Below are 25,811 nucleotides of genomic sequence, written 5' to 3'. Positions count from 1 at the left end.
GTGCACCTGTCTGCCTTTTACGCGGCTTTCCTGCATTATATTTTCCTATAAATCCTTCTATACTTCCCCATTCTCCATCAGATAAACACAATGGAGTTGAAAAATGTGTGTTGTGCAGCATGGATATTAATGTTCATCTTGCCGACAGTCTTCTGCTGTGATCGGTGTGTTCACAAATCAAAAGTGGCCTATTACTCTTCCTCCCAGCCTGTCAATGGTATGTACAAATTTCATAAATCCTTTAAATCTTTTCTCTTGGCAGACTAGTTTATCCTCGCATCTGAGTAATATTTCTTTTGGGAATTGCAGCGGGAGCATGTGGGTACGAGTCTTCTGCAGCAACATTGAACAATGGCGATGTGGCCACAGCGAGCGCCAAAATATATAGGGAAGGGATTGGATGTGGCGGCTGCTATCAGGTAGAAACTAATCATTCATAATTTCTTTTGCTTTGGCTTCTGTGATCGGATCAGGGGTAAGAATAAAGCGGTTTAAACTGTCATCTTGTGCAGATTAGATGCACAGACCCGGCGATTTGCGTCAAATCAGGGGTAAAAGTCGTGGTTTCAGACTTCTCCCCAAACAATTCGACGGATTTTGTGCTACCCAATCGAACTTTCGCAAAGATGGCACAACCCACAAAATCTTCTAAGCTTGGGAAGATGGGCGTTGTGGATATCGAGTACAAACGGTGAGTAATTGGCATTAAAATCATATTGTTTTGAGTTTTCATCATTCGGCCACACAAGGCAGAAGAGTGTCTCAATTTTACTCCAATTTTGTAACCTGACCCACAACTATTGAAAGGATTCTAGTGATTTGAAGGGAAATGGATTCATTTGACAAGAATCTGTTTTCTTATTTTGTTCACAGAATACCATGTGAGTATCCAGGGAAGAACATGACAGTGAAGATAGACAAGATCAGCAATTACCCATACTTTCTTGCCGTGCAATTTCTGTACCAAGGAGGCCAGACGGATATCATGGGCGTTGAAGTTGCTCCGGTAAGAAACTGTCTAACTCATGATTCTATCTTCAAACCTAAAAGTTTGAGATGAGTGGGTAATGAATTAAATTTGAGAAATGCAGGTGGGAACTTCAAATTGGAAATTCATGACACGCAACCATGGTGCCGTGTGGAGCATGCAGCAGCCTCCTGAGGGGCCCATGTCTTTAAGGTTTCTTGTTACGAGTGGATACGAAGGTTTTTGGGTGTGGGCCAAGGGAGCTGTGCTGCCTTCAGACTGGAAGGTGGGCTCTATCTATGACAGTGGAGTTCAGATCAAAGAAATTGCACAAGAAGGTTGTTCTCCTTGCGACTCCCAAGACTGGGACCTCGGGCAGCCATTGAATATATAGTTGCAGTAGCAATATAATCACATATGTTTCAAGTTCAACAAATCCACTGTAGATCTCTGTTTTACATGTCATAGAAGGAAATTGCGCTCCATTTCACTAGTGAACCCCGCACTGTATTTGAAGTGTGTTGGAATGGTCTAATTCAAAACGATCTTAAGTTTTATCACGAGTGACAATCATTTAATATGGATAAACCTTGTTGATGTAGAACGTACATCAGAGGAAAAACGGCCACATAAGTTCAATTCAATTCTATACAGGCTACTATTCTATTAAATTAGGGGTCGTTAAAGTTTGATTTTACTTTCGAAAAGCTTTCACTGTGCATTTGATTTTTTCCTCACTTTAACCTTGCTAATAGGGCAAGACAAGTTATTCAGGAGCAATTGTTCTAAAACATAAATAATTTGTTCACGAGTAGTGTTTATATTCTAATTTTTAAAATAGTGTCACATCCGTTCATTAATAAAAAATGGGTTCAAAAAATATGTCCTTAATGTAATTGATCTTGAGTAAAGTATTTTTCACTTTAACCTTTTTAATTTGTATTTTTATCTTTTTTAATTTTGATATTTTGTGTATTTAAGAATTGACTTATCTTAAATACACAATTCATCATAGATAGAAATAATTTATTTACTAAATTTATTATGGAGATTCAATTATTGAGAAAATGGTTAAAAGAGTCACACGACATATCTAAATTAAAAACATCTTTTTAGATGATAATGTACACAATTTAGGTGGTCCCAATTGTCTTCCTCTAAATGTTGAAAAGAAAAATGTAGGAAAAATGCAACAAGTGTCTTTTGATCTACAAATGAAGATTTCATGTTACGATTTTTGTACGTCCACACATGGTTATGACCTTTGTAGGTCCACACATGAAAATTTAGATTGTCCTTTAATATGTAGAGAATAAAAAGATTAGATGACAAGCTAAACATTACATTATAACATTTGGATAGTGCTAACCACACTAAAGGAGACATATTACAAATAAAAAATATTTTATTATTTTTATTGATGTTGTAAGTAAAAATATGGATCTATTGACACTTAACTTATGTATTTGATAAAAAAGAAACACCTATGAAAGAACACATACCCAAATTCATCTTATAGAGTCTAAGTCCAAGTCCAAGTCCAAGATTTTTAAAATTTAGTAAGACCAACATTTGAAAATAGTTTTTTTTTTTTGATAAAAGTGGATGAACCATTGAAATTAGATCTTTATAATTTTTTACATGGTGTCTGATTCAATGAACACTGAAGGGAAAGAACCAGTAAGAAAACCCTTCAGTATTGCTCAAGAGAACAAAAGTCTATCTACCCATTACATAAGCCCATAGGCATCCCAAATAAAAACCCCCCAATTACATAGCCATTTGCACTAGATATAAAGGAAGCTTGTGAGAAGCTTGTGAGAACTAGTAGAGAAGATATCATCCCAAAAAAAGTCACCTCTGCCTAAACATAAATAGAGCCATCACCCAAAAAATCCAATCTATTGAGGCTCTTACAAAGTGGGTTATAAGCACTTATTATAAAGAAGAAAATTTGAGTGCTCTTATTTTTAAAATTATATAGTCATTATTGTGAGTGATAAGAAAAATAGTAGCAATGACAAATAATTATTAGATGAAAAAGTGTGAACATTTAGATGAAAAAATATTAAAATTTTAACTCAAATTTGGATTCATTCTATTTTTTTTTTGAAATTACATTGAATTTAGGTAAGTGGAAATCTCAAAATTAGAAAATTGAGAGCTTAGAATTATTTAAATTTTTTCCATGACTTAATTTCAATGCATACATTTTTCTAAATTGATCTAAATTATCACTTTCAGAAGTAAATTAGAAAGTGAATAATATTGCTGAAATTTGCATTGGAATAAAAAATAGCTGGATTAGATCTACTAAGGTTTTATGAGTTATTTTCTTTCATCTTCTCTCACGGTATTACTAGGTTTTTATGTTTTTTTTAACCCTCGAAGGATCTAGAGGGGACCTATCCCTCCTCATTATTTTGGAAATGTTCTTATAGGATTTGGATCATTGGTTCATGATAAGAAAATTGATGCATTGTTAGAAACTAAGGGCAAGTGTAAAAATGACTAGTTAGACTTAAAAAAATGATCAATGCATGCTATCTCTAGAGGACTCTCCAATCATCAACATTAATGACACAATTTTTTTAAAGAATATGTTTACCTTGCATGGTATACTCCTATATTTTAGATTCCCTAGTATGTAATTTTCTCCCAAATACTTGTATCCTTGGGTTTAAATAAACTAGAATATTAATGAAGAGTATGAATTGCATGTTTGTAATAAAGGATATTTTATTATTAAATTTGTTAATGAATTTTATAGACATATATTATTTGGTGGGGATTGTTTTTTTTTTTTGAAATACTAGACTCTTTATGAAGCATTATCAATAGATTCTAAATTGTGTAATAAAATTCTCATGATTAAAATAGTTTGATTTCACATGTATCCTTTTCTATAAGGGTTTTGGTTATTGCATGATTTTTGAATAATTGTCAAGATAAAATATTGAAATCTCTAGTCTTTTCCATGGTAAATATATTTTATCTCATGCAAAAAAAAATTGTGGAGACTAATCTTATCATTAATATTCCAAAAAAAATTACATCAAAGGATAAAGAGATGGAGTGGATCTAATCTCTAGATTTAGATGTTGTGTCTTTCATAAATATGGACATCCTACTAGAAAGTACCCAAAGGAATTTAACATAGAGACAAAAGATTCAATAAGATTTTAAGAAAGATTTAGATAGTTTTATAGAACCCAAAAAGAAGAGTGCTAGGAAGAGAAATATTGAGAATAATAAAAAAGGGCCACTAATCATAAAATACATTCATAATATATAATGGAGATATTGAATGAGACACAGTTTAATGAAAGTGGATCTAAAGACAAGGAGTATGCATTGATAGCCTACAAATTCAAACAAGATCTCAAAAAGAAAGATAGTTGATGAACAAGAAGTTAATAAATGTTTCTATAGTTAAAGAGTAACAATAATAGAACTTATCCCCTTATTATACCTTAAAATGTAAGGATTGATATAATCTTGGACAACCCTTACATCTTCAAGAAGAATTAGTCCAAAAACCTAAGGTTCAAGTAAAGCTACCATCTATTGTTAATTTGAAAAATCATTTCTAGTAGAATTTAGTTAATCTAAGGTGACTAGAATCAATAGATATTTATTTCTTTAAAAAATGTATCTCGTCTGGATGTAGTTATTAGGAACCTATTATAACTATATATTGGTTTGGTGAGCACTAAGAAATCAAACATTACCCTAGCTAATGATATTTAGAGACATTTAGGGATTGAAGGAACCCCACCTCCCTAAGAAAAGGATGCTACAGGTATTATTGGAAAATTTTAATCCAAATATTAGTGTTATAAAATAATAAACTTATAACAAGATTTTATAATGTCCGTATTTCAAGAAAAATAAGTTTTTCTACACACAACTAGTACAACCATTATCTAGAATACATAGGTAATCAATTTGTCATAAATGATTTCTTTAAGTTTTTGGCTCACTAGGTTGGTTTAAGTTCTAGCCTCTAATTTATGTTTCCCCTTCATTAATGTTTATGGACCATAATCCACCTAGGATAAGATTCACTACTGGGTAAAATCAAAATGCTATCAATAGATGTAGAACTAGTACAACCATTATCTAGAATACGTAGGTAATCAATTTGTCATAAATCATTTCTATAAGTTTTTGGCTCACTAGTTTGGTTTAAGTTCTAGCCTCTAATTTATGTTTCCCCTTCATTAATGTTTATGGACCATAATCCACCTAGGATAAGATTCACTACTGGGTAAAATCAAAATGCTAAGAATAGATGTAGAAGATAACTAGGTTATTGTTTAATATTTTGATGGTAGACTTGATTCCTTATAAAAATGTTGGTCTCTTTCACTTGGGATTATAAGGAGAGAATAAATAATCTCTTTATAGATTATTCTCTCTAGGATATTTATCTTTAAATATTTTTCTATTTAGACAAAAAAATAAATCGAGGGATAAAATCTTGGGAAATATTGGTCATTTCTTTGCTTCTATCTCATGGTTAGACAAAAACCTAATTTATAGGTCTATAGCATTGATAAAATGCGGCTTAAATATATCAAAACCCTTAGATAATTTATCTCGATAATTTCCCCCAAAGTCCTTCTTTGGAATAGGACAAAATGTTGGAAACTCATCCTAATTTGGACAAAGTAGTGTCTTCTTCTTAATTTTGTCAAAATGACTACTATGTGATGAGAATTTATTTCTTTGATAGAAAGATAAAAGTTTTCGAGGTAAGACACAAAGAATGGAACTATTAGATGAGAATTTATTTTTTTGATAGAAAGATAAAAGTTTTCAAGGTAAGATGCAAAGAATGGAACTATTATATGGCTTAAATTTTTCAAGGAAAGGCTACTCGTTAGATAAAAATGACAAAGATCCAATGTTCACTCTTATATAAATAAAATTTTTAATCTATTATTGAGAAATAAACTTCTAGTTCTCTTGTAATCTTCACACCATTTATAAATGAAAATAGGACTTTTAGAAGTAGATATCTAGGATTAAATGGCTCCAAGAGGGAGCCAATAACACTAAGATTTTTGTTCAAGCCTATAAAACTAGGAGGTAGAGGAATCAAATTTATATGATATAATTGGAAGATGGAAGTCTCATTGAGGACCCTCAAATTTTCATTGGTTTCCTTCTAGGTGAAATGATTTATATGGATAATGAGGGAAGTATGAACAAGTAGGATCTATTTATTGGCCAAATCCCCTCGTTGATTATCCAAATGAGGAATGAGATTCTCATTCAAGATATCTCTAACTAAGAGGTTTGGGTTTATCTCTTTTGTATCGCCAGGGATAGGAACCTTGGCACAAATATTCAGGGAATCTTTTAGTGGTTGATATTTTGAAAGTTATCTAAGAATCTCAAATTTCTATATCCATTTTAAATCCCTCATTTTCATTTTCCTTACTCTTATTCCCATGAAGAAGGAAGTAATCAATATTGAAGAATTTATATTGATTGCCTTGTGCAATAATATTTAAAAGATAAATATCAAAGTTGGGTGATCCTACAATAATGAGTTCCACTTTTTGGCCAAAGTCAGAAATTGAAATCAATATTTTTAACTAAATCTTCACTTTCTAATACTTGTAACAACTATTTACCATTAAGAATTTTAAGATGATGCAAGCTAGTTATTTGTGAGATTTTATCTATGGATTCTAAATATTTATTATTAAAAATTAAAAATAAAATGTGATTTTTTTAATGTAACTTTTAGTAGCTTATTTTTTATAGTCAACAACATTTTTAAAAAGTGACATTTATGTAGTAGCACATAAATTTCTCAATAGAGAGTATAGAATTATAATTTTTAAAATATATATTGTAACACGAATATCTAGGCATGGATATTTTTTTATAATTTATATTTGCATATTTTTTAATTTTTTTCAAAGTTAAAAGAATTATAATTTGGACATATGTGTATGTAGTAAAGACTAATATTTTTTGTGTATATCAAAATATAATTTTTTTTATTGAAACAAGGACATAAATAATTAATTTATAGATATTTTTATAAATGCCCAAAATTAATTAAATTCAATATTTAATTAATTTTATCCTCTCTACATAATTAATTGATTATGATGTCCTTTTATTTCCTCTCAAAATTAATTAAATTTATTCTAATTAAACTAGTCACTATAGTCCAATAATTGATTTATTAAATCAATCAATTATTCTTCTAAAGTCCTTAAATTAATTAATTCTTCTAAAATTCCCTTTAGTTAATTAATTAAAATTAATCAAATAAATCATGTGATTTCTACAAATTACTTTTCCTGATCCACACTGAGCCTAATTAATTCTTCTAGAAATCCACTTAGCATTATCTCCTAATTTTTAATTCCTCCATTCATTCTCTCTCCTCTTGTCAAAATCTTCCTACAAATCCCACTTGTCTTCTAATTTTCTATTATCCCACCTAATCACTTCCATTAATTATTTGCTAGTGGCTAATCCCCATAATTAGCCACCAAGTCAACCAATAGCCATAAATTGCTAAGTCCTCTTGTCCCCTCCTCACCTTCCAATCTTAAATGCACCTAATTAGGTCATTTCAAGAATTTCAAAATCTCACATTCTCCTATGTCTTTCACCTTCCAAAGGAATTTTTAATTCCTTTTCCCATTTCCTTTCCCCATGCAATCCATTATTTGGGAATTTTTAGTTCCCTTGTCCTCTCCCAAGGAATTTTTAATTCCTTTTTACTTCCCCAAGGTAGTTAAGGATATCTTCCCCATGCACCTTGTGGGGTGTGGAGACAAGAAATACCCTTATGGAAAATCTCTTGGTCTCCACACCTTGTCCTTTCAATCCATGTGCCTCCTCTCCTTCAATCTCCACCCTTGATTCATCTTCAATCTTGACCATCCATTCTTCTCCCTTCCAATCTATAAATTGGGGTCTCCTCCCCTTCCTTCTTCATCCCATGCTCAAGTAATCTTATGCTTCCTTAATAGCCTTAGAATCTCCTTTCTAGCATCAACACTATAGTCAAATAGCATCCTAATCATTTAGCTTCCATTTTCATATCGTCCATCCATTAGAATTCATACATTAACCTCCATCCCTTTATCCAATTTGTTGTGCATTGTAGAGAAACCACATATCAACAAGCAGCCAATCCAATCAAGTGGAGCATTTGGGCATATTCCACTTCACCAAAGGCTCAATCTGAAAGAGAAGGTAACTTATGAGGTATAAAATGGTTTTATTTGCATTTTGAATGTTATTTTGATGTTTAACCATTGAATCTAACTTTGAATTTTTTCCCTCTCTTCATTTTGGCACACTCGATGGGACCCACATCCCTATTTACTAATCAAAATTTGGAGTCTTTGTGATTTTTAGCTCGTAGGTTCTAGTTTGACGTAGGCATCTGCAAATCAACGTATCTGCTTGTCTATTTCAACACCTCTCCAAAGAAACGACGTATGTGCCAAAAATTCAAATTTGTTAACCTGCCCTTTGTAGGTTTCAATGTTTCGACGCCTGTGCTTTGTTTCGACGTCTCCGTCTAGTGTCTGTTGACACTTTATTTTAGAGATTTAAATTTAGTTTCTTGTTTTCTTATAAGTTAAAAAGAACAAAAATAACACAAAAGAGTTAAAAAGAACAAAAAGTACTTGTTTATTTTTTGTTTTAAGATTTTTAGTTAGATTTTTGGGTTTTCTGGTGGATCAATGCCTGCAAAGATGGTCGACATTTGTGCACTACTTCAACACTTACGTTTTAGCAGAAAAGATTGCTTAGATTTCAAATTTCAAATTTCAGTCAGCCGTTAGCATTTAATTTTTTTTCTTCTTTGACGCCTGCGTAGACACTCGACGTCTGCACTGAGCTTAGGATTGACGTTCGCATAGTGATAGTTTAAAATTCAATTGTTCAAATTTTAAATTTTGTCAGTTTTTCCCATTTTCTATCTAGTAGCCTTTGTGTGAATTATTTCAACGTCTACGCAAATGTTTCACCATCTATGCAGGCATATTGTTGTCTGCACCTATGGTTTAATGTTTGAGTTGTTACCTTAGAATTTTTGTGTTACTAATCCAAATTTTTAGTTGTAGCAGGTTTCTCATTTGTCCAAGGCTTTAATATTAGACTACTAACAGCTTTTGTTGCAGCCTCGCTTGCAAAGTCAATTTTTATCGATAGTATATAGTTTGTTTCCTCGCATTTTTAGTGTAGAAAATATATACATTTGGGACTAAAATTTACAAGTTTCTTTCATGTCTTGTGCGCTTGCACACATGTCTGGGTGGACCCACCATTGTGCTTGAGTATCCTCTCCCCTCGCGTTTGCAGATATTTTGTGTAAGAGAAAGAATAATCAACACCTACTTTTTATTTTGTAGAGAGGGCTATTCTTAATTGGGGATTTCATCACCCCACAAGGGTACTTCAAATTGGGACACATCGTGGATAACAACTCTCTCTGTGCGATCTTGAGCGAGTTTTTATGAGCCACTATATAAATAAGCTAGTCATGCGGTTGAGGTGCTGAGTGAATTAGACGTATGTGGGAGCCCTCCCTGCACTAATAATCTCAGTTAGAGCCTTAAGTGACTTGCTTCAAGAATCTGTCATTGAATTGGTGCTCCCTCATAAATTACACTAGACACAAGTTTTAGTAACCAAAATCCTACATTTGATAGTGCAGGGGATGCAGATTATACCCCGAAGTTACCTCTCATGTACCCACTTAGGATGAGATAGGAATTCCCCATATCTTAGATCCTTAGATCTTTGGGGTAAGAGAATTTGGTATTCCTAAAGAGTGAGTGCACTGTAAGGGGAAGACAATGCTACTAGAGTCTCCATCTGTCCACTTGAGTGAGGTATCACTTGTGCAAGAGGCCTATTAAGTGGTTTCCACTTTCCAGCCTTAGGTCATATGTTTTAAAAGCATGTCTCCATTTGTGTGAAACTCATAAAATCTGTTTGGGCTAATCTAGGCCCCCATCACTTTCATACTCACTCATTGACGCATTGCACTTGGCCAATGTGTATACTTTGCTTGATGTATTCTTGCCAAGAGTAGTTGACAATAACAAACCTTCAAAACATTTTCCAAACATCTTTCCAAACACTTGACAACCATTTACAAATTCACTAATTTCCCTTCATGTTTCATATCACCAAGTCCCTCAAGCATCCCAAAAAGTCCTTGCATTATCAAGTCAAGAAGCCTAGTCAAAAGCAACTCCTCAAGTGATGAAAGTTCTTGTATATCAATTGTAAATTCTTGCTGAAGCATAGAACATTCTTACATAGGTTTCATGAATACCTCCATGGCTATGGCAATGAGATCAATGAGGAGTCATTCAAATCTTGAGCTTTCCATCAAAGAGACGCCTTATCCCAAAGTACCAACCTTAGTGATCCCATCAATTTGTCCTACCTTCCCAAGAACCCCATCACCTATTGAGTCATTCTAGGGAAACCTCTCCCTTTCATCACACTTCTTTTCCATAATCAATTCCCTATGCTCACACATTTAGCATCCAATCATCTTCTAAGGACTTAGTATAATGAAATTCAATTAATCCCTATCTTTAATCCAACAATCATTTTCAATCCCAATCAAACAATCAATTAAATCAACCTCATCCAAAGGTTCCCATCTTTGTGACAGTTTAGTTTAAACATTATCTTAATCAATCATCATTTGGATTTGTGCTTGGGGAAGAATCTACCCCAAGTACCCTTGCTCAATCATTTGGGTTGATCAAAACCCCAATCCTTTGGCCCTATTTTGCTTCGGAACACAAGCTTGTCTCACATAAGAGAAGGCCTTACAAATTGATCTTAATCTTAAGGTCTAAATTATTCTTAACCTAGTTGTCACCTCGTTTGTGGTTCACATCAACACCACATCTTTTAAGGTGTCATTCTAATCCAATCAATCTTGCCCTAATCAAAGGGCCCCATCCAAATCAATTTCAACCCAAAAAAATCAACATCAAAATTTGCTAAGTCCAATCATCACCTCTTCTCGTCTAAATCTCGCATCAATCTTCACTTCCAAAGGTCACCCGTGTATGGTCCTAACTTGTGCTCAAAAGGTGAAGATGACATTCGAAGACTATGGAATTCCCGATACTAGTATCCTCTACGATCAAGATCCACCACATCGAGAGGTACAACTGGTTGATCTGCCCGACCTCTCTCCTTGTGTTCAAACATTCATAAACGACCCTTATAATCAAGATATGATGAAGAAATTTATCAAGCATGATTCCAATAGGCTTGTAGTCGAACTCATTTCCCAAGGCGCACATGTTGGCAATTGACACTCAATTGGTTGGTTTCACTATGTTGTCATTGATGGCCACATGGTATCTTATTCTGGCTTCATGTTTCGATTCAGTTGTGTACCGACAAGCACTTTGCAGACACTACACTGGCACCAACACCATCAAGACAAAAGGATTTCTTTGGTTACTAGCAATGCAGGCTGACATGGTTTAGAATATGGTTATCGGTATTGGAGGCCGACATCTCTTGGATCTAGCATCGGCAATTGTTTTTAATATTTATGCATTCAGGATATCTAGCAAGCATGTAATTTGATATTATAATTATCTTTGTAAGCTGACATAAGGCATGATAAATTGTATAGGGTATATAGATCAGTTGGATTAGATCATTTTGGAATATAAGTAATTGATATGGTGATGGATATGCGAATGTGATATAATGTGAAATACATCAGAGAGATTATGTATGTGGGGATATTTATGTAAGGGTTATTCCATTAAAGGGTTTAGGGTTTCAGAGCAAAACAAACAAATCTTAAACCAGAACTATATTCTGGCATAGAAGATGCTATCTTAGTAGTTCAACACTTCTTCAGATTGTAGTCTGGATTTATATGTATTTAGTGAGGCTCCATTTGTGATTGAGCAGTGTGCTCTAGGCTGTAAGCCTTCCTGCAAGTGTAGGCCCCTTATATTTTGTAACATCTCTTCATATGGCCAGTGGATTGATATTGCGGGTCACAAATTCCATTGTGGTTTTTACTCTTTGAGGTTTTCCATGTATAATTCTATGTGTTATGATTCTCATTTATGTGATTGGCTTATTGGTTGCTTTACTTCATTCAATTCTATATGTACCGGTATACCGATTGGTGTATGGATGTTTTAATAAGGCTAAAATTGATTATTCCAATATAAAATAGATTCACCCCCCCTCTTAGTGTTATTGGATTCCAACAGCACACTTGCCCCCCAACTTCGATAGATCCATCCTTGATAGGCTGTCGTAAGGTGACCTCACAAACAATTCCATTCTTGATCCCCTTCTTCATCCTCAACCCACGACATCTGCACCCGCGATATCTACACCTGCAACTTCTATTCCTACGATCACACTTCCTCAAATTTCTATTCCTCTTCATATCTCCAATCCACCAATCTCATTCGTACCTCTTCACAACATGGATAATTACATCAACACAAGCTTACCTTCCATTACCATGATTTGAGCATCACAATCTCCCAGCACTTCCCAACCCCCTCATTCTGCATATCAATACATTGGTGGTGGTGGCATCACCTCCTCATCTCGCTAAATCCCAGCAAATCACTACTTTCCCAATGTCCAAAATCAATAGCCTGACATCCTAAAGGAGATTGAAGACATGAAGGACCTCATTAAAAATCTCAAGGAAGGGACAAATAAAAGACCTTATTCTTTAATTCCAAGAAATGTGTCCATCTCCTTATGGCCATCCATCTCTATAGCCCCATATCCACCTAGCTTTGAGATACTGAAATTTAAAAAATACAAAGGCGAAGGTGACCCTAGACATTATGTCCAAGAGTTCTATTTATTATGCCAAGAGGTCTCCTACAATGACATCTATCTTAGAAGACTTTTTCCAAAGATCCCTACAGAAGAGGCCCTCACTTGGTTCTCCACCCTACCACGAGGCTCTATCACATCATTCCCTGATTTGGTCAAAAAATATGTGGATCATTATGCCTATAACACTGAGAATGATGCTTCTATGATAGACCTGTGCAACACAAAGTAGAGGCCTAGAGAAACCTTCGTGAATTTCCTTTAAAGATGGCGACATCTCACCAAAAGGGTCCCTTGGAAAATACCGGAGCCAAATAAATTTGAAATATTCCAACGCAACTTGATACCAGAATTATCTAAACCATTGACTTGTCAATGCTTGATCTCCTTCGCAAAAATGTCTAAAAAAGGTATAGCTTTAGAGCGTGTGCTCCTAGAGGATGGAACAATAAAACGTTATCAAAAGTCAAATAAAAATTCCTCCTCTTATAATGACAAGCCAAAATTTTGGTCCAAGAACAAAAATGTTGTCAATGATGGGGTCACTGATGCCAAGCATGTCTAAACTATTGTTGCACCATCCAAGCCCACCACTACTAATAACTTCTTCAACAACCAATCTAATCCTCACAATCAATCCAACACCCATGATAAATCACAACCTCACAACACTACTTCCATCCAAGGTTGCGCTCCCCAATCCAACAATCAATATGAGTACACCCCACTAGGTGAGCCCATTGAGGTTATTATCTATAAGCTTGTCAAGGCTAGCATCGTTGTCTTCCCGATGACATGCCCTTTTGATCCTAATCAACGTAAGCCCTGGTGGTATAATGAGAATGAATATTGTGACTACCATCACATCATGACACACGTAAGTGCATGAAACTTAAGAACTATATCCAAGACCTTATTGATAAGGGTGAAATTGAAGTCGATATTGTAAAACCTGGTAACTCCAATGATAAGCTTAAAATTTACTAGGACCCATTCCCCAAACATGGTAAGGACAAGGCCTCATCATCTAACAATGTCAATTATGACTATACTAATTACGTCTTGGCTTTGATTCCCTAGTAGGTCACATAGAACCCACTGATACCCTTGTGAATACCATCACAATCCGAGGAGTTGACCCTCCTCCTAGATCCAGGGTTACCATCCAAGTTGTCCCTCCTGCACAATCATCCATGCAAACCTCTCAAGCCAAGATAGTCATCCAAGGAGTTGCATCCTCGAATGATTGCAATGTAACTACCCGCAGAGGGAGAGTAACTATTCAGGGAGATCCTCCTCCTCCACAACCTCCTATGTCATCTACCTGCCAGTATGATCTCTTAGATCATCTTAGGAAAACTCCTACATAGACATCCATACTAGAGCTCCTCAAAACATCCCCAATTCATAAAGAGATCCTTGAGCAGTCTCTTCTAGAATCTCGCGTCCTTGATAACATCAATGCAACCTAATTTCAAGCTCTCATAGGAAACCTTTTCGCCCAACATCACCTTGTTTTCACATCTAAGGAAACACCTATTGATGATCCATCACCCACCAAGCCCCTCCACAGTGAGGCCCTTGTATAGAAATATAAAGTCAAGCGATTCCTTATAGATGGCGGATCTGCTTTGAATTTATGCACATATAAGTTAATCAAACAACTGGAGATATTTGAGGACCTGGTTGATCCATTTGGAAAGATCATGATAAAAGCATATGATGATGCATAAAGAGTCTCCAAAGGCACCATCACATTTCCTCTTCAAGTGGGCTCGACTATTGTGGAAACATCTTGTTAGGTTTTGGACCTTGAACTTTCTTCTAACATCCACCTTGACCAACCATGGATCCATTCCATTCAAGTTATTCCCTCCACCTACTATCAATGCCTTAAATTCCCATTTAATGGTAGAGAAATTGCCATTCGTGCAGTCCCGAAACCCTTTGAGTATTACAAACTTCTTGAAGGAAAGCACCCATACCATTGCTCGCTCAATAGGCCTGCTCTGCTTCCCCCATCCGAACCATGTAATGTTGCATCCACCTCATCCAAACTTGAGAAAAAGGTCAAAATCATTGATAATGGTTGTGGAGAGTATACCCTACAAAATTCTCTCTATGTGGGTCAACTCCCACCCTCTCCTAAGTCATATGGAAAACCAAAGGAAATCAAGAAACAAGATAAACCCACCATCAAATGCAAAGAAACTACCTTCCAACAGTGGGCCCCACTTGATGAGGAAAGTTTAGAAATTGATGTTACCTCTTGGTTGTATCGAGAGGAAGATGAAGAACCTTAGACATCCCCAAATAGATGTATTAAAAAGCATCTACCATGGTAGATAAGATGGGCTATAAATGACATGGTCTTGGACCAGAAGAAAAAGGTATAAAAGCACCCATCTCTCCAATTTCTTATAAGGACAATAGAGGCTTGTTTTTTTCTCCAAAACCGAAGATCACTATTGCTAGGGCCTAGCTAGACCCTACTACTGAATTCAAATATTTTGATGAAGAGGAATTCTATGAAATGACCTTTGAATATCTTGATGACATATTCAATGATGCCCATGCAAACATCGTCACCCCCATCACCTCCCCCTATTCATATAAGCTTAAGCTTGTCCATCCCAAACTCATTGACAAGGACCAACCTGAACCACCTATTTTGGACATCTGTGTTGATGATGATGCTCTCATAGTACTTCTTTACATGCAAGAACTTGAGGACTATGCATCTATCAATGGAATTTGGCTTCATCTAGAAGCCTACTTTGGTAGTCAGGTCAACTCCCTTAGTCACAGAAATGAAAATAAAAAGAAAAATCAGAAGTTCCCTGGTGAAAACCTTTCTAAGGCACCTTCAGACATGGAAAAAATAAAAATAAAGGATGAATCTTCAAGTGAAAACCTAGTGTAGTGTTTTAAATTGTACACCCTTGCTAGGGTGGTACAATTTCACGCTTAGGTTAGCACCCACCTTAGTGTGTCTTGCATTTTTCATTTATCATTCCTCTTTAAGCATTTAATTAATTAATTTTATTAAATCTAAGGTCATGATTCATCACTTTACATATTACAAAGTTGGGCCCTTTACCCTAAGTGTGCCGCTTTTCATTTTATTCCTCCAATAAATTATTTAATCATAAACCCTAATTATGTCTTATTTTGACCGTTTAGGCCCAATTTTGCATATCAAAAAATCTCAAAATCAGCTATAACTTTGGGATGCAATCTAATATCATCATATCTAATGGCCTGAAAAATTTGGTCAAAAGTTGGTCGGACCATGGCAGGAATGCACATGGTCCACGACTTTTTTCTCGAAATTTCAGGAGCACAATCCTATGATATAATAATGTTAACCCCAAAATATCAATGGGAAATTCAAATCCTAGGTTGGCCTAACCATGAAATTAAGATCTAGGGTTTCATACTTAAGAGCTCTCTTTCTTCATTTGAAGGGGTCTTCTTCTAAGAATCTAAGGGAAGGTTTTTGGAGTATTAGAGCCTTCTTTGCAGTGAAAGAGTAGATCTTTGAAGTCTTCAACAAAATTCAACATTCATCCATCAAACATTCATCAAACATCATTTTATCAATTGGGGGCTTTTGAAGATGTAGAAGAACAATAGGAGATCATCGATTGACGATTAGCTTGTATCTCTCCCTAGGGGTTGGGTATGGTTTCATGTCTTTGTATAAGCTTCATTTTGATTCATATTCGTGCTTTATATCACTTTGCATTATGGATTTAGAGAATTTACTTTGTCAATTATAAGAAATTAGGGTTTTCTCTTTAGGGTTGCTCTAGGTTGTTTACTTTCATTCTTAGGATCTTGCATATACACAAGGTTCTTGCACACACATTTTCAGTACATTATCATCTATTCATCAAGGTGGAAATCACCAACATGGGGGTTTGAATAAGGCAAAACCCTATATAGCCACCCCAAACCTCCCCTTTTCAGTTGCAGGTACAAAAACAAGAATCTGGAAGCAAATACAGATCTAGAACAGGCATCTACACCACCCAAAAACCTCAGAAGTGAAAAAATATATCAAGGATAGGGGCGTGGTGCCCTGGTCTTGCCTAAGATAGGGGCATGGTGCCCTGGTCTTTCCCTCTATAAACAGGACTTGGCAGAACAACACCTTACAGATCTCAGAATCCCTACTTTCTGTTGCAACTCCAGAATTGTAAAATCAGGATAGTGGCGTGGCACCCTAGTCTCAGACATTACTGCTCAGATCTAAGGCATAGGTGCACCTTTTATTTTGCCTTCTGATCTATACTTTTCGGTAGTGTATCAGTTGTTCTTTGATCTACATTCTCAGATTAGGATTTGCTTGCTTATTTGATTTCTAGGCTAGATCACATTTTGCATCATTCCTCTCTCTCACTTACAACAAAGGAATAAAAAACCTAAGAGGTAATCCATGGCTCTCTCTTTCTCATAAGAAGTAGCTGACGCACATTACCTCCCCAGGCTCTTTCGTATTCAATGAGTGTGTATGAGAGTGGGGTTAGGGTTTCCAAACTTAGTCTCACTTTTTCCACTACACATCTTTGGTGAACCCGACATGAAGCATAATTTCATTTGCATTGCATTGCATTAATAGATCTATTTTATTTCATTTGCTTTTAAAACATTAAAAAAAAAAAACATGGAAAAAGAGAAAAAGGAAAAAAAAAGAAATAGGTTTCTTTCATTTTCCTTGCATTGTGTGTTTAAGTTTCATGCAATCTTCATTTCAAAATGTTGGATTTCTATTTACAAGATGTTCATGCTTTTGATGATGTATGCAATTTTTTTGATTATGAGTTTAGTAATGATGAATTATATGAGGCTCTAGTTGATTTTTTGAACCCTAAGCCTTCTAAACCCTCATTTTGTCAAAGTTAATCAACCTTGTTACTATGCCATTTCATGGTGATGAGAAAGATAACTTTAATGATCCCTCTCATGGGTATATTCCTATCAACTCCTCCACGAGATCTAGAAACATAGTTGATTCCCATGATTCCCTCTATGATGTTATGTCTCCTTTTGAATCCAAAGATAAGCCTTTCAATCACTATGACCATGCTCTATTGGATGATGCCCTTGATGACTTTATGTCTTTGCCTAAACTTTCAAACACAAATAATGCATCTAAAAGGTTAATTAATATGATCAATCTGAATGAACATAGAAAACCTTCTTTTTGTCCAAGGTACTTGTCTTTCTCCAACTTCACCTCATCCTAATTAACCTCTTTTCATGGTTCAAGGTGGATATGGTCATGATTCCTTTAGCACTCCAAACAAATCTATCATTACGGTTCAAGGAAAGAATCCCACTAAGATTCCTTATAACTATGCTCGACAACTAACTAAGGAGAGTTATAATGCATTTTCCCATACCTATAACACAAGAAACAATAGGCAACCTAACCCTTCTCCGGTGGTTCTAACTCTTCTACCTGATCCTCAACTCATTCTTCCTCAAGAACCTTGTATTTAACAAACTCTTGGTAAGGAATACAATCTTGTCGAACAATTTAAAGCTACTCCTGCCAAGATATCCCTTTGGGACTTGTTTCAAACTTCCTCGACTCATCATGGAACACTATAAGATACCTTGAAAACATTGAATGTCCTACCCATAGTGACATCCAATAATATGGCTTCTTTGATTCACTCTATTACATCACCTAAGGTTCAGATTGTGTTTACACAAGATGATCTTCCTTCTAGTGAAATTTAACATCAATATGATCCCTTAATGATTGTGGTTATCATAAATGATAGTGTGATAAGGTGAACATTATTGGACAATGGTTTTGGCCTTAATGTTTGTAGCATTAACTTTTTGCATAAGATCAATGTTGATACATCTCTTATCAAGCCTGATTCTCTCACTATTTGTGGCTTCGATAATGTTGCTAAATCCTCACTAGGTATCATCACCTTGCCTGTTAAGGTTGCTCCTATTACTTTACCTACTCCTATCCATGTCATTTCTGGAGAGTTGACATACAACTTGTTGCTAGGGAGACCTTGGATTCATAACATGCAAGTTGTTCCCTCTACATTGCATAGGCAATTCAAATTCATTCACAAAAATACAACATACACATTGTTAGAAGACACAAGATTTCAAGATTGTTTGCAAACATCAAGTTCTTAATCCTCTTCAATCAATTCTTCCCCAACTATCTTAGATAATTCTTCTAAATCTTCTACTCCGATTAGTGTGACTAGTCCATCAAACCTGTCTCTTAGATCTGGATTGATCCCCGATACTTCTTGAAGTGGACCTAAGGTTGTTGATGAAGATTCTTCTCCACCTGACTCTAAGATTGAGAATACTTTCTCTCCTAAACAAATTCTTGTAGAAGATGATTGGGGATCCCTTGATTTCAATCCTACTTTCGTAGGGGAATACAAAATTCTCCCTAGAGAACCTAAGGTCAAAAAGAAGAAAGAAGAAGAAGAACCTAAAAAGCAATCTACTTTGTCCAAGACATTGAGTAATAACTTTGTGGCGGCTTCTCAGATTTCATCTCCCTTAGTTTCTAGTCTAGAGGATTTTGATCCTTCACTTTTCAAAAATCCTCCTTCTTCTTCGGAAATGAGTAACCTTTATGGTCCAGGTTTACACATCTTGGCTAGGTGTGGATATAATGGAAATGGATGTGGTGCTCAAGAACAAGGGATTAAAGCTCCCTTGGAAAACAAATTTCATGATATGACATTTGGGCTTGGTTATGATCCTTTCAAGTGTACTAAAACTTCTAAGAAACCATCTATTAGTGTTAATGTCATTTATGCTTCTCTCTCGCTAAAATATCCAAAATATATTTACTTTGACCCTTCTTGTGTCTTTGCTTTGGATGTTTTTTCTACCGATGATTCCTTAGCTAAATTATTGGGAGCTTATGACAACCTTCCTTGTTATCACCATAACCGCAGTTTTCCCTATTGTCTAAATGCGGAAGCTTACTTTAGAAAATAAATAAATAACGATGAGATAGTTAAAGAATTTCCTCAATTGAGAGATACTACTCAACAAAACAATCTCCTAATAAATGACACCATCGATATCAAGATGGATCCTTGTGTCAAAGATAAAGTCATCAAGATAGGGAAGTGTCTTGATGAAGAAGAGAAAAAACAATATGTTGAGTTGTTACATGAATTCCCTGAGATCTTTGCTTGGATATATTCTGACACACCTAGCGTAGATCCTAAGATTATCACTCATAACATTGTCCTATTTCCTGAAGCTAAACCTGTGTATCAAAAGATTCGCACTAAAGTGGCATTACTTGCTAAAGCCGAGATTGAAAAATTGTTGGATGCTGGATTCATCTATCCTATCGATTATTCCCCATGGATTTCAAACATTGTAGTTGTGTAAGCTAAAAACAAGATTAGGATGTGTATGGATTTTCATGATTTAAACAAGGCCTCTTTAAAGGATGACTTTCCCCTCCCGAATATTGATATGATAGTGGATTCAGTAGTAGGGCATGCTTTATTATTCTTTATGGATGGTTTCTCAAGATATAATCGAATCTTCATCAATCCCCATGATCAATATAAAACTGCTTTCACCACTCCTTGGGGTACGTTTTGTTGGATTGTGATTCCCTTTGGATTAAAAAATGCAGACACGACCTATCAGCATGCTATTACTCTCATTTTCTATCACTATATGATGAATACTAAGAGGGGGGGGTGAATTAGTATACCAAAAATTACTGAAGTCAAACACTTTATCAATCTAGCAGTAAATTGGTATAACAGTTTAACTAACAAACCGGTTAACACAAATGCAAACCAAATAGAAAGTAAGGCATTCACCCACAGAAGTACAATCACCATAACACAAGAGATTTTGACATGGAAACCCAAATCGGAAAAACCACGGTGAGATGAAACTCACAAGTAACTATCTGTAGAATAGTAACCAGACCGGTTAAGGTCATACAATGTTCTTTACCAGAACAAATCCTATTAGGAATCTCAATCTCTGTTAGGAGATAAGTTTGATTAAAGACTACCTTGTGAGAGGATTTCAGATCCACAGATGTGAATCACCTTGTTAGAGGATTTACAAAGGCTTTTCTAGGCCTACTCGGTTAAGGGTTTCTGACTTGTCAAAGATGTGAGTAATCAACAAGTGAATGATCTAGCAAATGGCACAGTCTTCTTGATTAGATCCATGGTAGCTCATTGCTAATGCATTTCAACATTACTTTAGTCTTCAGTAAATCCACACTCTGTTACAGCACACAAACCTGATCTTGTCTGTTAAGATCGCACATACAAGAACTCATCAACCACCAAAAACCCTAACAGCTACACACACTAAAACCCTAGACATGATGTCCTTAAAAGGAATCTGATTTCATGTTGGTCCAATAAGATTACAATGCAAGTTCCTAGGTTTATTGTATCTAGACACATTTGGTAACACGACACAAAATCACTATCAAAGTGTCGGTGGATGGTAACTCATCACAAAGTATTACCGGTTTATACAACTTTACCGATTACCGGTTGATAACTTAGAGTAATACCAGTTTAACTCTTAAATAGATTACTGGTTTGACAAAAAAGAAGACTGGGAAAATGATAACTATCACTTCTAGTTCCTTTTCTCTATTCCGCTTGAGATCCTCAAACCGCTTGAGGTCTTCATGCTGCTTGAGATCGATAAACACTTTCTGCAAAACACTAATAGTCTAAAGACTACAACATAATACTGGTTTGGAACAAATATCAATTGAGCATAATTCATACATTCAAAAAGTGATCTCATAGCAAGTGTGTGTCCATCAATGACAATCAGAACATAATCATAAAAAATGCCAACAATCTCCCCCTTTGGCATTGATGGCAACACTTAGGAAAATTTTTGACATCTAAGTGTTTTACAAAAAAAATGCCATAATCAAAATAACTCCCCCTAAGTATATACACTATCCCTTTTCATAAAATACAATGTATACTACTTCCTTACAGAGATAAACATGAGAGTATACATAGCATGCATCAAAATTTTAAATACCAGAATACTTCTCCCCCTTTGCCAACAATGACAAAATACAGTTGAATAACCCCTGTTTCTATTAGTTGAATAAATGTTTATGACAATAAAGAGTGAAACTTGTCAAAAATAGATTTAAAGTCCTACATAAATTGCTTCATGGATAAGGACCATGACTCAAGCAATGAGGTAGCAACCTCACTCTCCGTTTGCATCTGGGAAACCTGTTCCTCCATGGCATCCAAGGTACTCATCTCTTGAGTAACCGTCAAGGCATCCAGATTGAGATAACACTTTCTGAAGTATTTGTAGTCATGGTGGTAGAACCAGTTGTAGTTCCTGGAAATCCTTGGTCCAATTGCTAATCTCCAAATCAATTCTTGCAGCCTGAAGTTGAAACCGGTGAATGGTTTGCCCATAAGTGGTAAAGGAATCATATGGTGTCTTGAAGGTGCTTATGAATGTCTACAAATCAGTTTGCAATTTGTCTTTCTGGGCAAGCGCAATGTGATAAGAATAGTAGATAATGCCTGGTTTATTACTTAAGTTGCACTCTACTTGATTAAGAAGTCCGATATTCTACAATAGAATGACAGTGCCTTGCTTTAGTCTTTGCGACCCAAAAATTGAGGCATTATCTCTTGAATGTTGAGATCCATGTTATCATTAAATTTGGTCCTCTTAAACATCTTTTCTTCAAAACTGATCTCTCCAGATGCTTAGCTAAGTGGGTTATGATGTTGACCAAGTTTGACCTAAAGTTTTTCTGAAAAAAGGCAATAAAGGATCAAGCATTGACTGATCATTTCATTGATGCTCCTTCACCCTTCTCCCTACCTAATCCATTGTCTTTTCCTGAAGAATACATTCTTTCCATTGAGGTTGATGAGACTTGGGAATTGTACTTTGATGGCTCTAAGTGTTGTACATGATCAGGGGCAGGGGTGGTCTTAATCTCTCCTAAGAAGAAGCCTATTCCTTTATCATATCGTCTCAATTTCTTATGTACCAACAACATTGCCGAATGTGAAGCTCTTATAGTTGGAATTAAAGAAGTCTTGGCATTGAGTGTGAAAAATCTACATATTTATGGAGATTCTTAACTAATCATAAGATAGGTGATAGGTGTTTATCAAGCTAAGAAAGACAAATCATCATAATATAAAGATCTAGCTTTATCCTTGTTACAAAAATTCAATTCTTATACCATGGAGCCTGCTCCTCGGAAATATAACCAACATGCTAATGCGATGGCATGTATTGCCTCTCTTGTGTCTCTAGAGGACCCCTTGGTAAAACTTCAATTCACTATTCACAACCTTACTTCCCTGACTATTGTTGATAATCCTAGTGATGTGGCATATTGTTGCATTATAGGTTTTGATGAATGGTACTCACATATTGTGAGATATTTAAGTGATGGTGCCTTTCCTAACTCTGTGAATAAGAATAGGAGGGCTAGGATTCACAAATTGGTTGCTAGATACATTATCCTTTCTAATGTTCTTTATAGGAGGGGTTATAATGGTTTTCTCCTTTGATGCCTAAACAAGGTTGAATTCCCCATTTCTCTTGAAGAAGTGCATTCAAGTGCCTACGGGGGGCATTTTGGGGGTAGGTCTTTAATTCAAAGATTTCTCTAAATGGGATATTATTGGCAAACCATGGAAAAGAATTCCTTTGTGTTTGTTAAATGATGTCATCAGTGTCAGCAACATATCAATTTGATCCATGCCCCTGCCCAAGAGCTTCGATCATAGGTAGTGTCTTGGCCCTTTTCTACATGGGGTTTGGATCTTGTTGGTAAAAAATATCCTCCTTCATATCAAGGACATATTTTCATTATAACCGCCATTGATTACTTTACGAAGTGGGTGGAAGCTGTTCCTCTTCGATACCCTACTGCTGAAGTAATTTGTCAATTCATTTTGGAAACCATCATTTCTCGATTGGGGATACCTTCTGCCTTAGTTTCAGATAATGGAATGTCATTCAAAAATAAGGATGTGAAGAAGTTTCTTGAGAAATATCATATTCAACATAAATTTTCTACACGTTATTATCCTCAATCAAATGGTCAAGCTAAATCTTTTAATAGGATAATTGAACAAATTCATCAAAAGACTGCAAACAAGCATGGTAAGGATTGGCATCCTCTATTAACCTGTGCTATGTGGGCCTATTGCATGAGTGTACATGTTTCTATTGGTTGTACCCATTATAATCTTGTTTATGGTGCTGATACCATTATGCCTTTGGAGTTATAAATTCCTTCTTTGAGAGTTTCTCTTAGGGGTACAGTGGATGATGATTCCTATGGAGAGAAAAGACTTCAACAACTTGAGATGCTTGATGAACGATGTATAAATATCCTTGAGCATATTCAAGTGTATCATAAAACTTTGCAACGAAGCTACAATGATAAGGTTATTCAACGTTCCTTGTTAGTAGGGGATTTAGTTCTTTATGAGAATCAACCCAACATGAATGCCTTACTTGAAGAGAAAGGAAAGTTCAGTCCTAATTGGCTTGGACCATACATCATTGTGGAGGTATATGGATCAAGTGCTTATAGGATAGCAGATGTGGAAGGTACGCCTATCAAGGAACCCATAAATGCTATGCACCTTCATAGATACTATGCCTAGTTATTCTCTCTCTCTCTCTCTCTCTCTCTCTCTCTCTCTCTCTCTCTCTCTCTCTCTCTCTCTCTCTCTCTTTATAGTCTTCTTTTTGTTCTCTCTTTATATATTTTTCTTTAAAATTGGGTAATATGTTAGCATATCTTCATGAAAGTATGTAAGATTAAATGATGTTATATTGTTTCGTCTACATTACTTCATTCTCGACAAACATGTTTCATTACCATATATTGTTTGTCTTGGATTCTTATTTGTAATGGATTAACATTTTATATGTGCTAGCATGTTATACAATTTCTTATGTGTTAAGTAGAAATTATATCATGCTATGTTTAATTAGAGTTAATTAAATCACATTAGTCATATATTTCTTAGGCTTAATACATTCTTATTTTACATCATCAAAGTAGCATTTGATTGAATACTTAGTTATTTAATTAAGTCACACATGTATCAATTTAATCATGAAGCATTGAGAAATGAATCACATGGAAATTAAATTAGATATACATGCTCGTTACTCAATATGTTACTTCTAATCTAAGCAATGTGTAAATTTTTTAAGCATTAAAAATAACATAATCATGAATGTCATCATATATACATCAAAATCATCTCCTATCCCTAGGACTAGTAGCAGGATGATGGTGGCTAGATGCCCCCTCCTGATCTAGCTATGAGGGTGGCCCCATGGGAGTGTATCGTGATACAGATTGCGAGGAGATCCTGCAATCTCTCTCCATCATGATCCCTCGGTATGTGGTTTCCTTTGTCAGTGATGCCGCTACGTCATGCTCTATCTGTCATACTATCTCATAGGACCTCCACCACTATCTGAATAGGGGAGAAAAGGTCCTCGTGTCATTCTATATTCCTCTGGGATCTGTGTTCTATCTGTGAGGAACTTGTAACGTGTGCAGTCACAATAAGATCTTTTACTGCATTCTAAATCAAAGAATGCCACTACTAGATGGTAGCTATAAGATAGAGATAAATATTTCATTAATAACATTCTATATCATCAAATCTAAAGCAGGTAGGATACATATGTTAATCAATAACAGGGCACATTACCCGGATCTCCCTCTCACCAGTGAGGATCATGGACATCGACTACTTGAGACTGGGACCCGCTAGGCTCTCCCTGCTCATGTTGTCTATTTATAGTCGGCATGGAATGATGGGGATCATGATCAGGACCCCTTATGGGATACCTCTTTGCCTGCCGTGGGAGACTTGGTGGATCTAGGGTTCTGGTATCCTCTCTAGAGTGATGAACTGTACCTAACTCCTCATCCTCCTCA

At 35.5% G+C, this 25,811-nt stretch overlaps 1 protein-coding gene across 1 annotated transcript; it reads left to right on the top strand.

The window, feature by feature from the left end:
* LOC131043874 (expansin-like A2) lies at window positions 1–1,527 on the top strand. The gene is made up of 5 exons (XM_057977103.2): window positions 1–217; window positions 310–419; window positions 513–691; window positions 874–1,006; window positions 1,092–1,527. Exons 1-5 carry the CDS (start codon window positions 91–93, stop codon window positions 1,359–1,361), a joined length of 819 nt encoding a protein of 272 aa, XP_057833086.1. The 5' UTR covers window positions 1–90; the 3' UTR covers window positions 1,362–1,527.
* Window positions 1,528–25,811: the final 24,284 nt, after the last annotated feature.

This window comes from Cryptomeria japonica, chromosome 2 (assembly GCF_030272615.1).
Source record: "Cryptomeria japonica chromosome 2, Sugi_1.0, whole genome shotgun sequence".
NCBI lineage: Eukaryota > Viridiplantae > Streptophyta > Pinopsida > Cupressales > Cupressaceae > Cryptomeria > Cryptomeria japonica.
Note: the sequence above shows the minus strand (reverse complement) of the source record. Positions and strands in the feature narration are given on the sequence as shown.

Excerpts from the sequence above, each read along its gene's own strand:
- LOC131043874 (XM_057977103.2), top strand. The coding sequence starts at position 91 with ATGGAGTTGAAAAATGTGTGTTGTGCAGCATGGATATTAATGTTCATC. Across the intron at positions 218-309 it reads TTCCTCCCAGCCTGTCAATG|CGGGAGCATGTGGGTACGAG; the intron begins GTATGTACAAAT and ends TGGGAATTGCAG. Across the intron at positions 420-512 it reads GATGTGGCGGCTGCTATCAG|ATTAGATGCACAGACCCGGC; the intron begins GTAGAAACTAAT and ends CATCTTGTGCAG.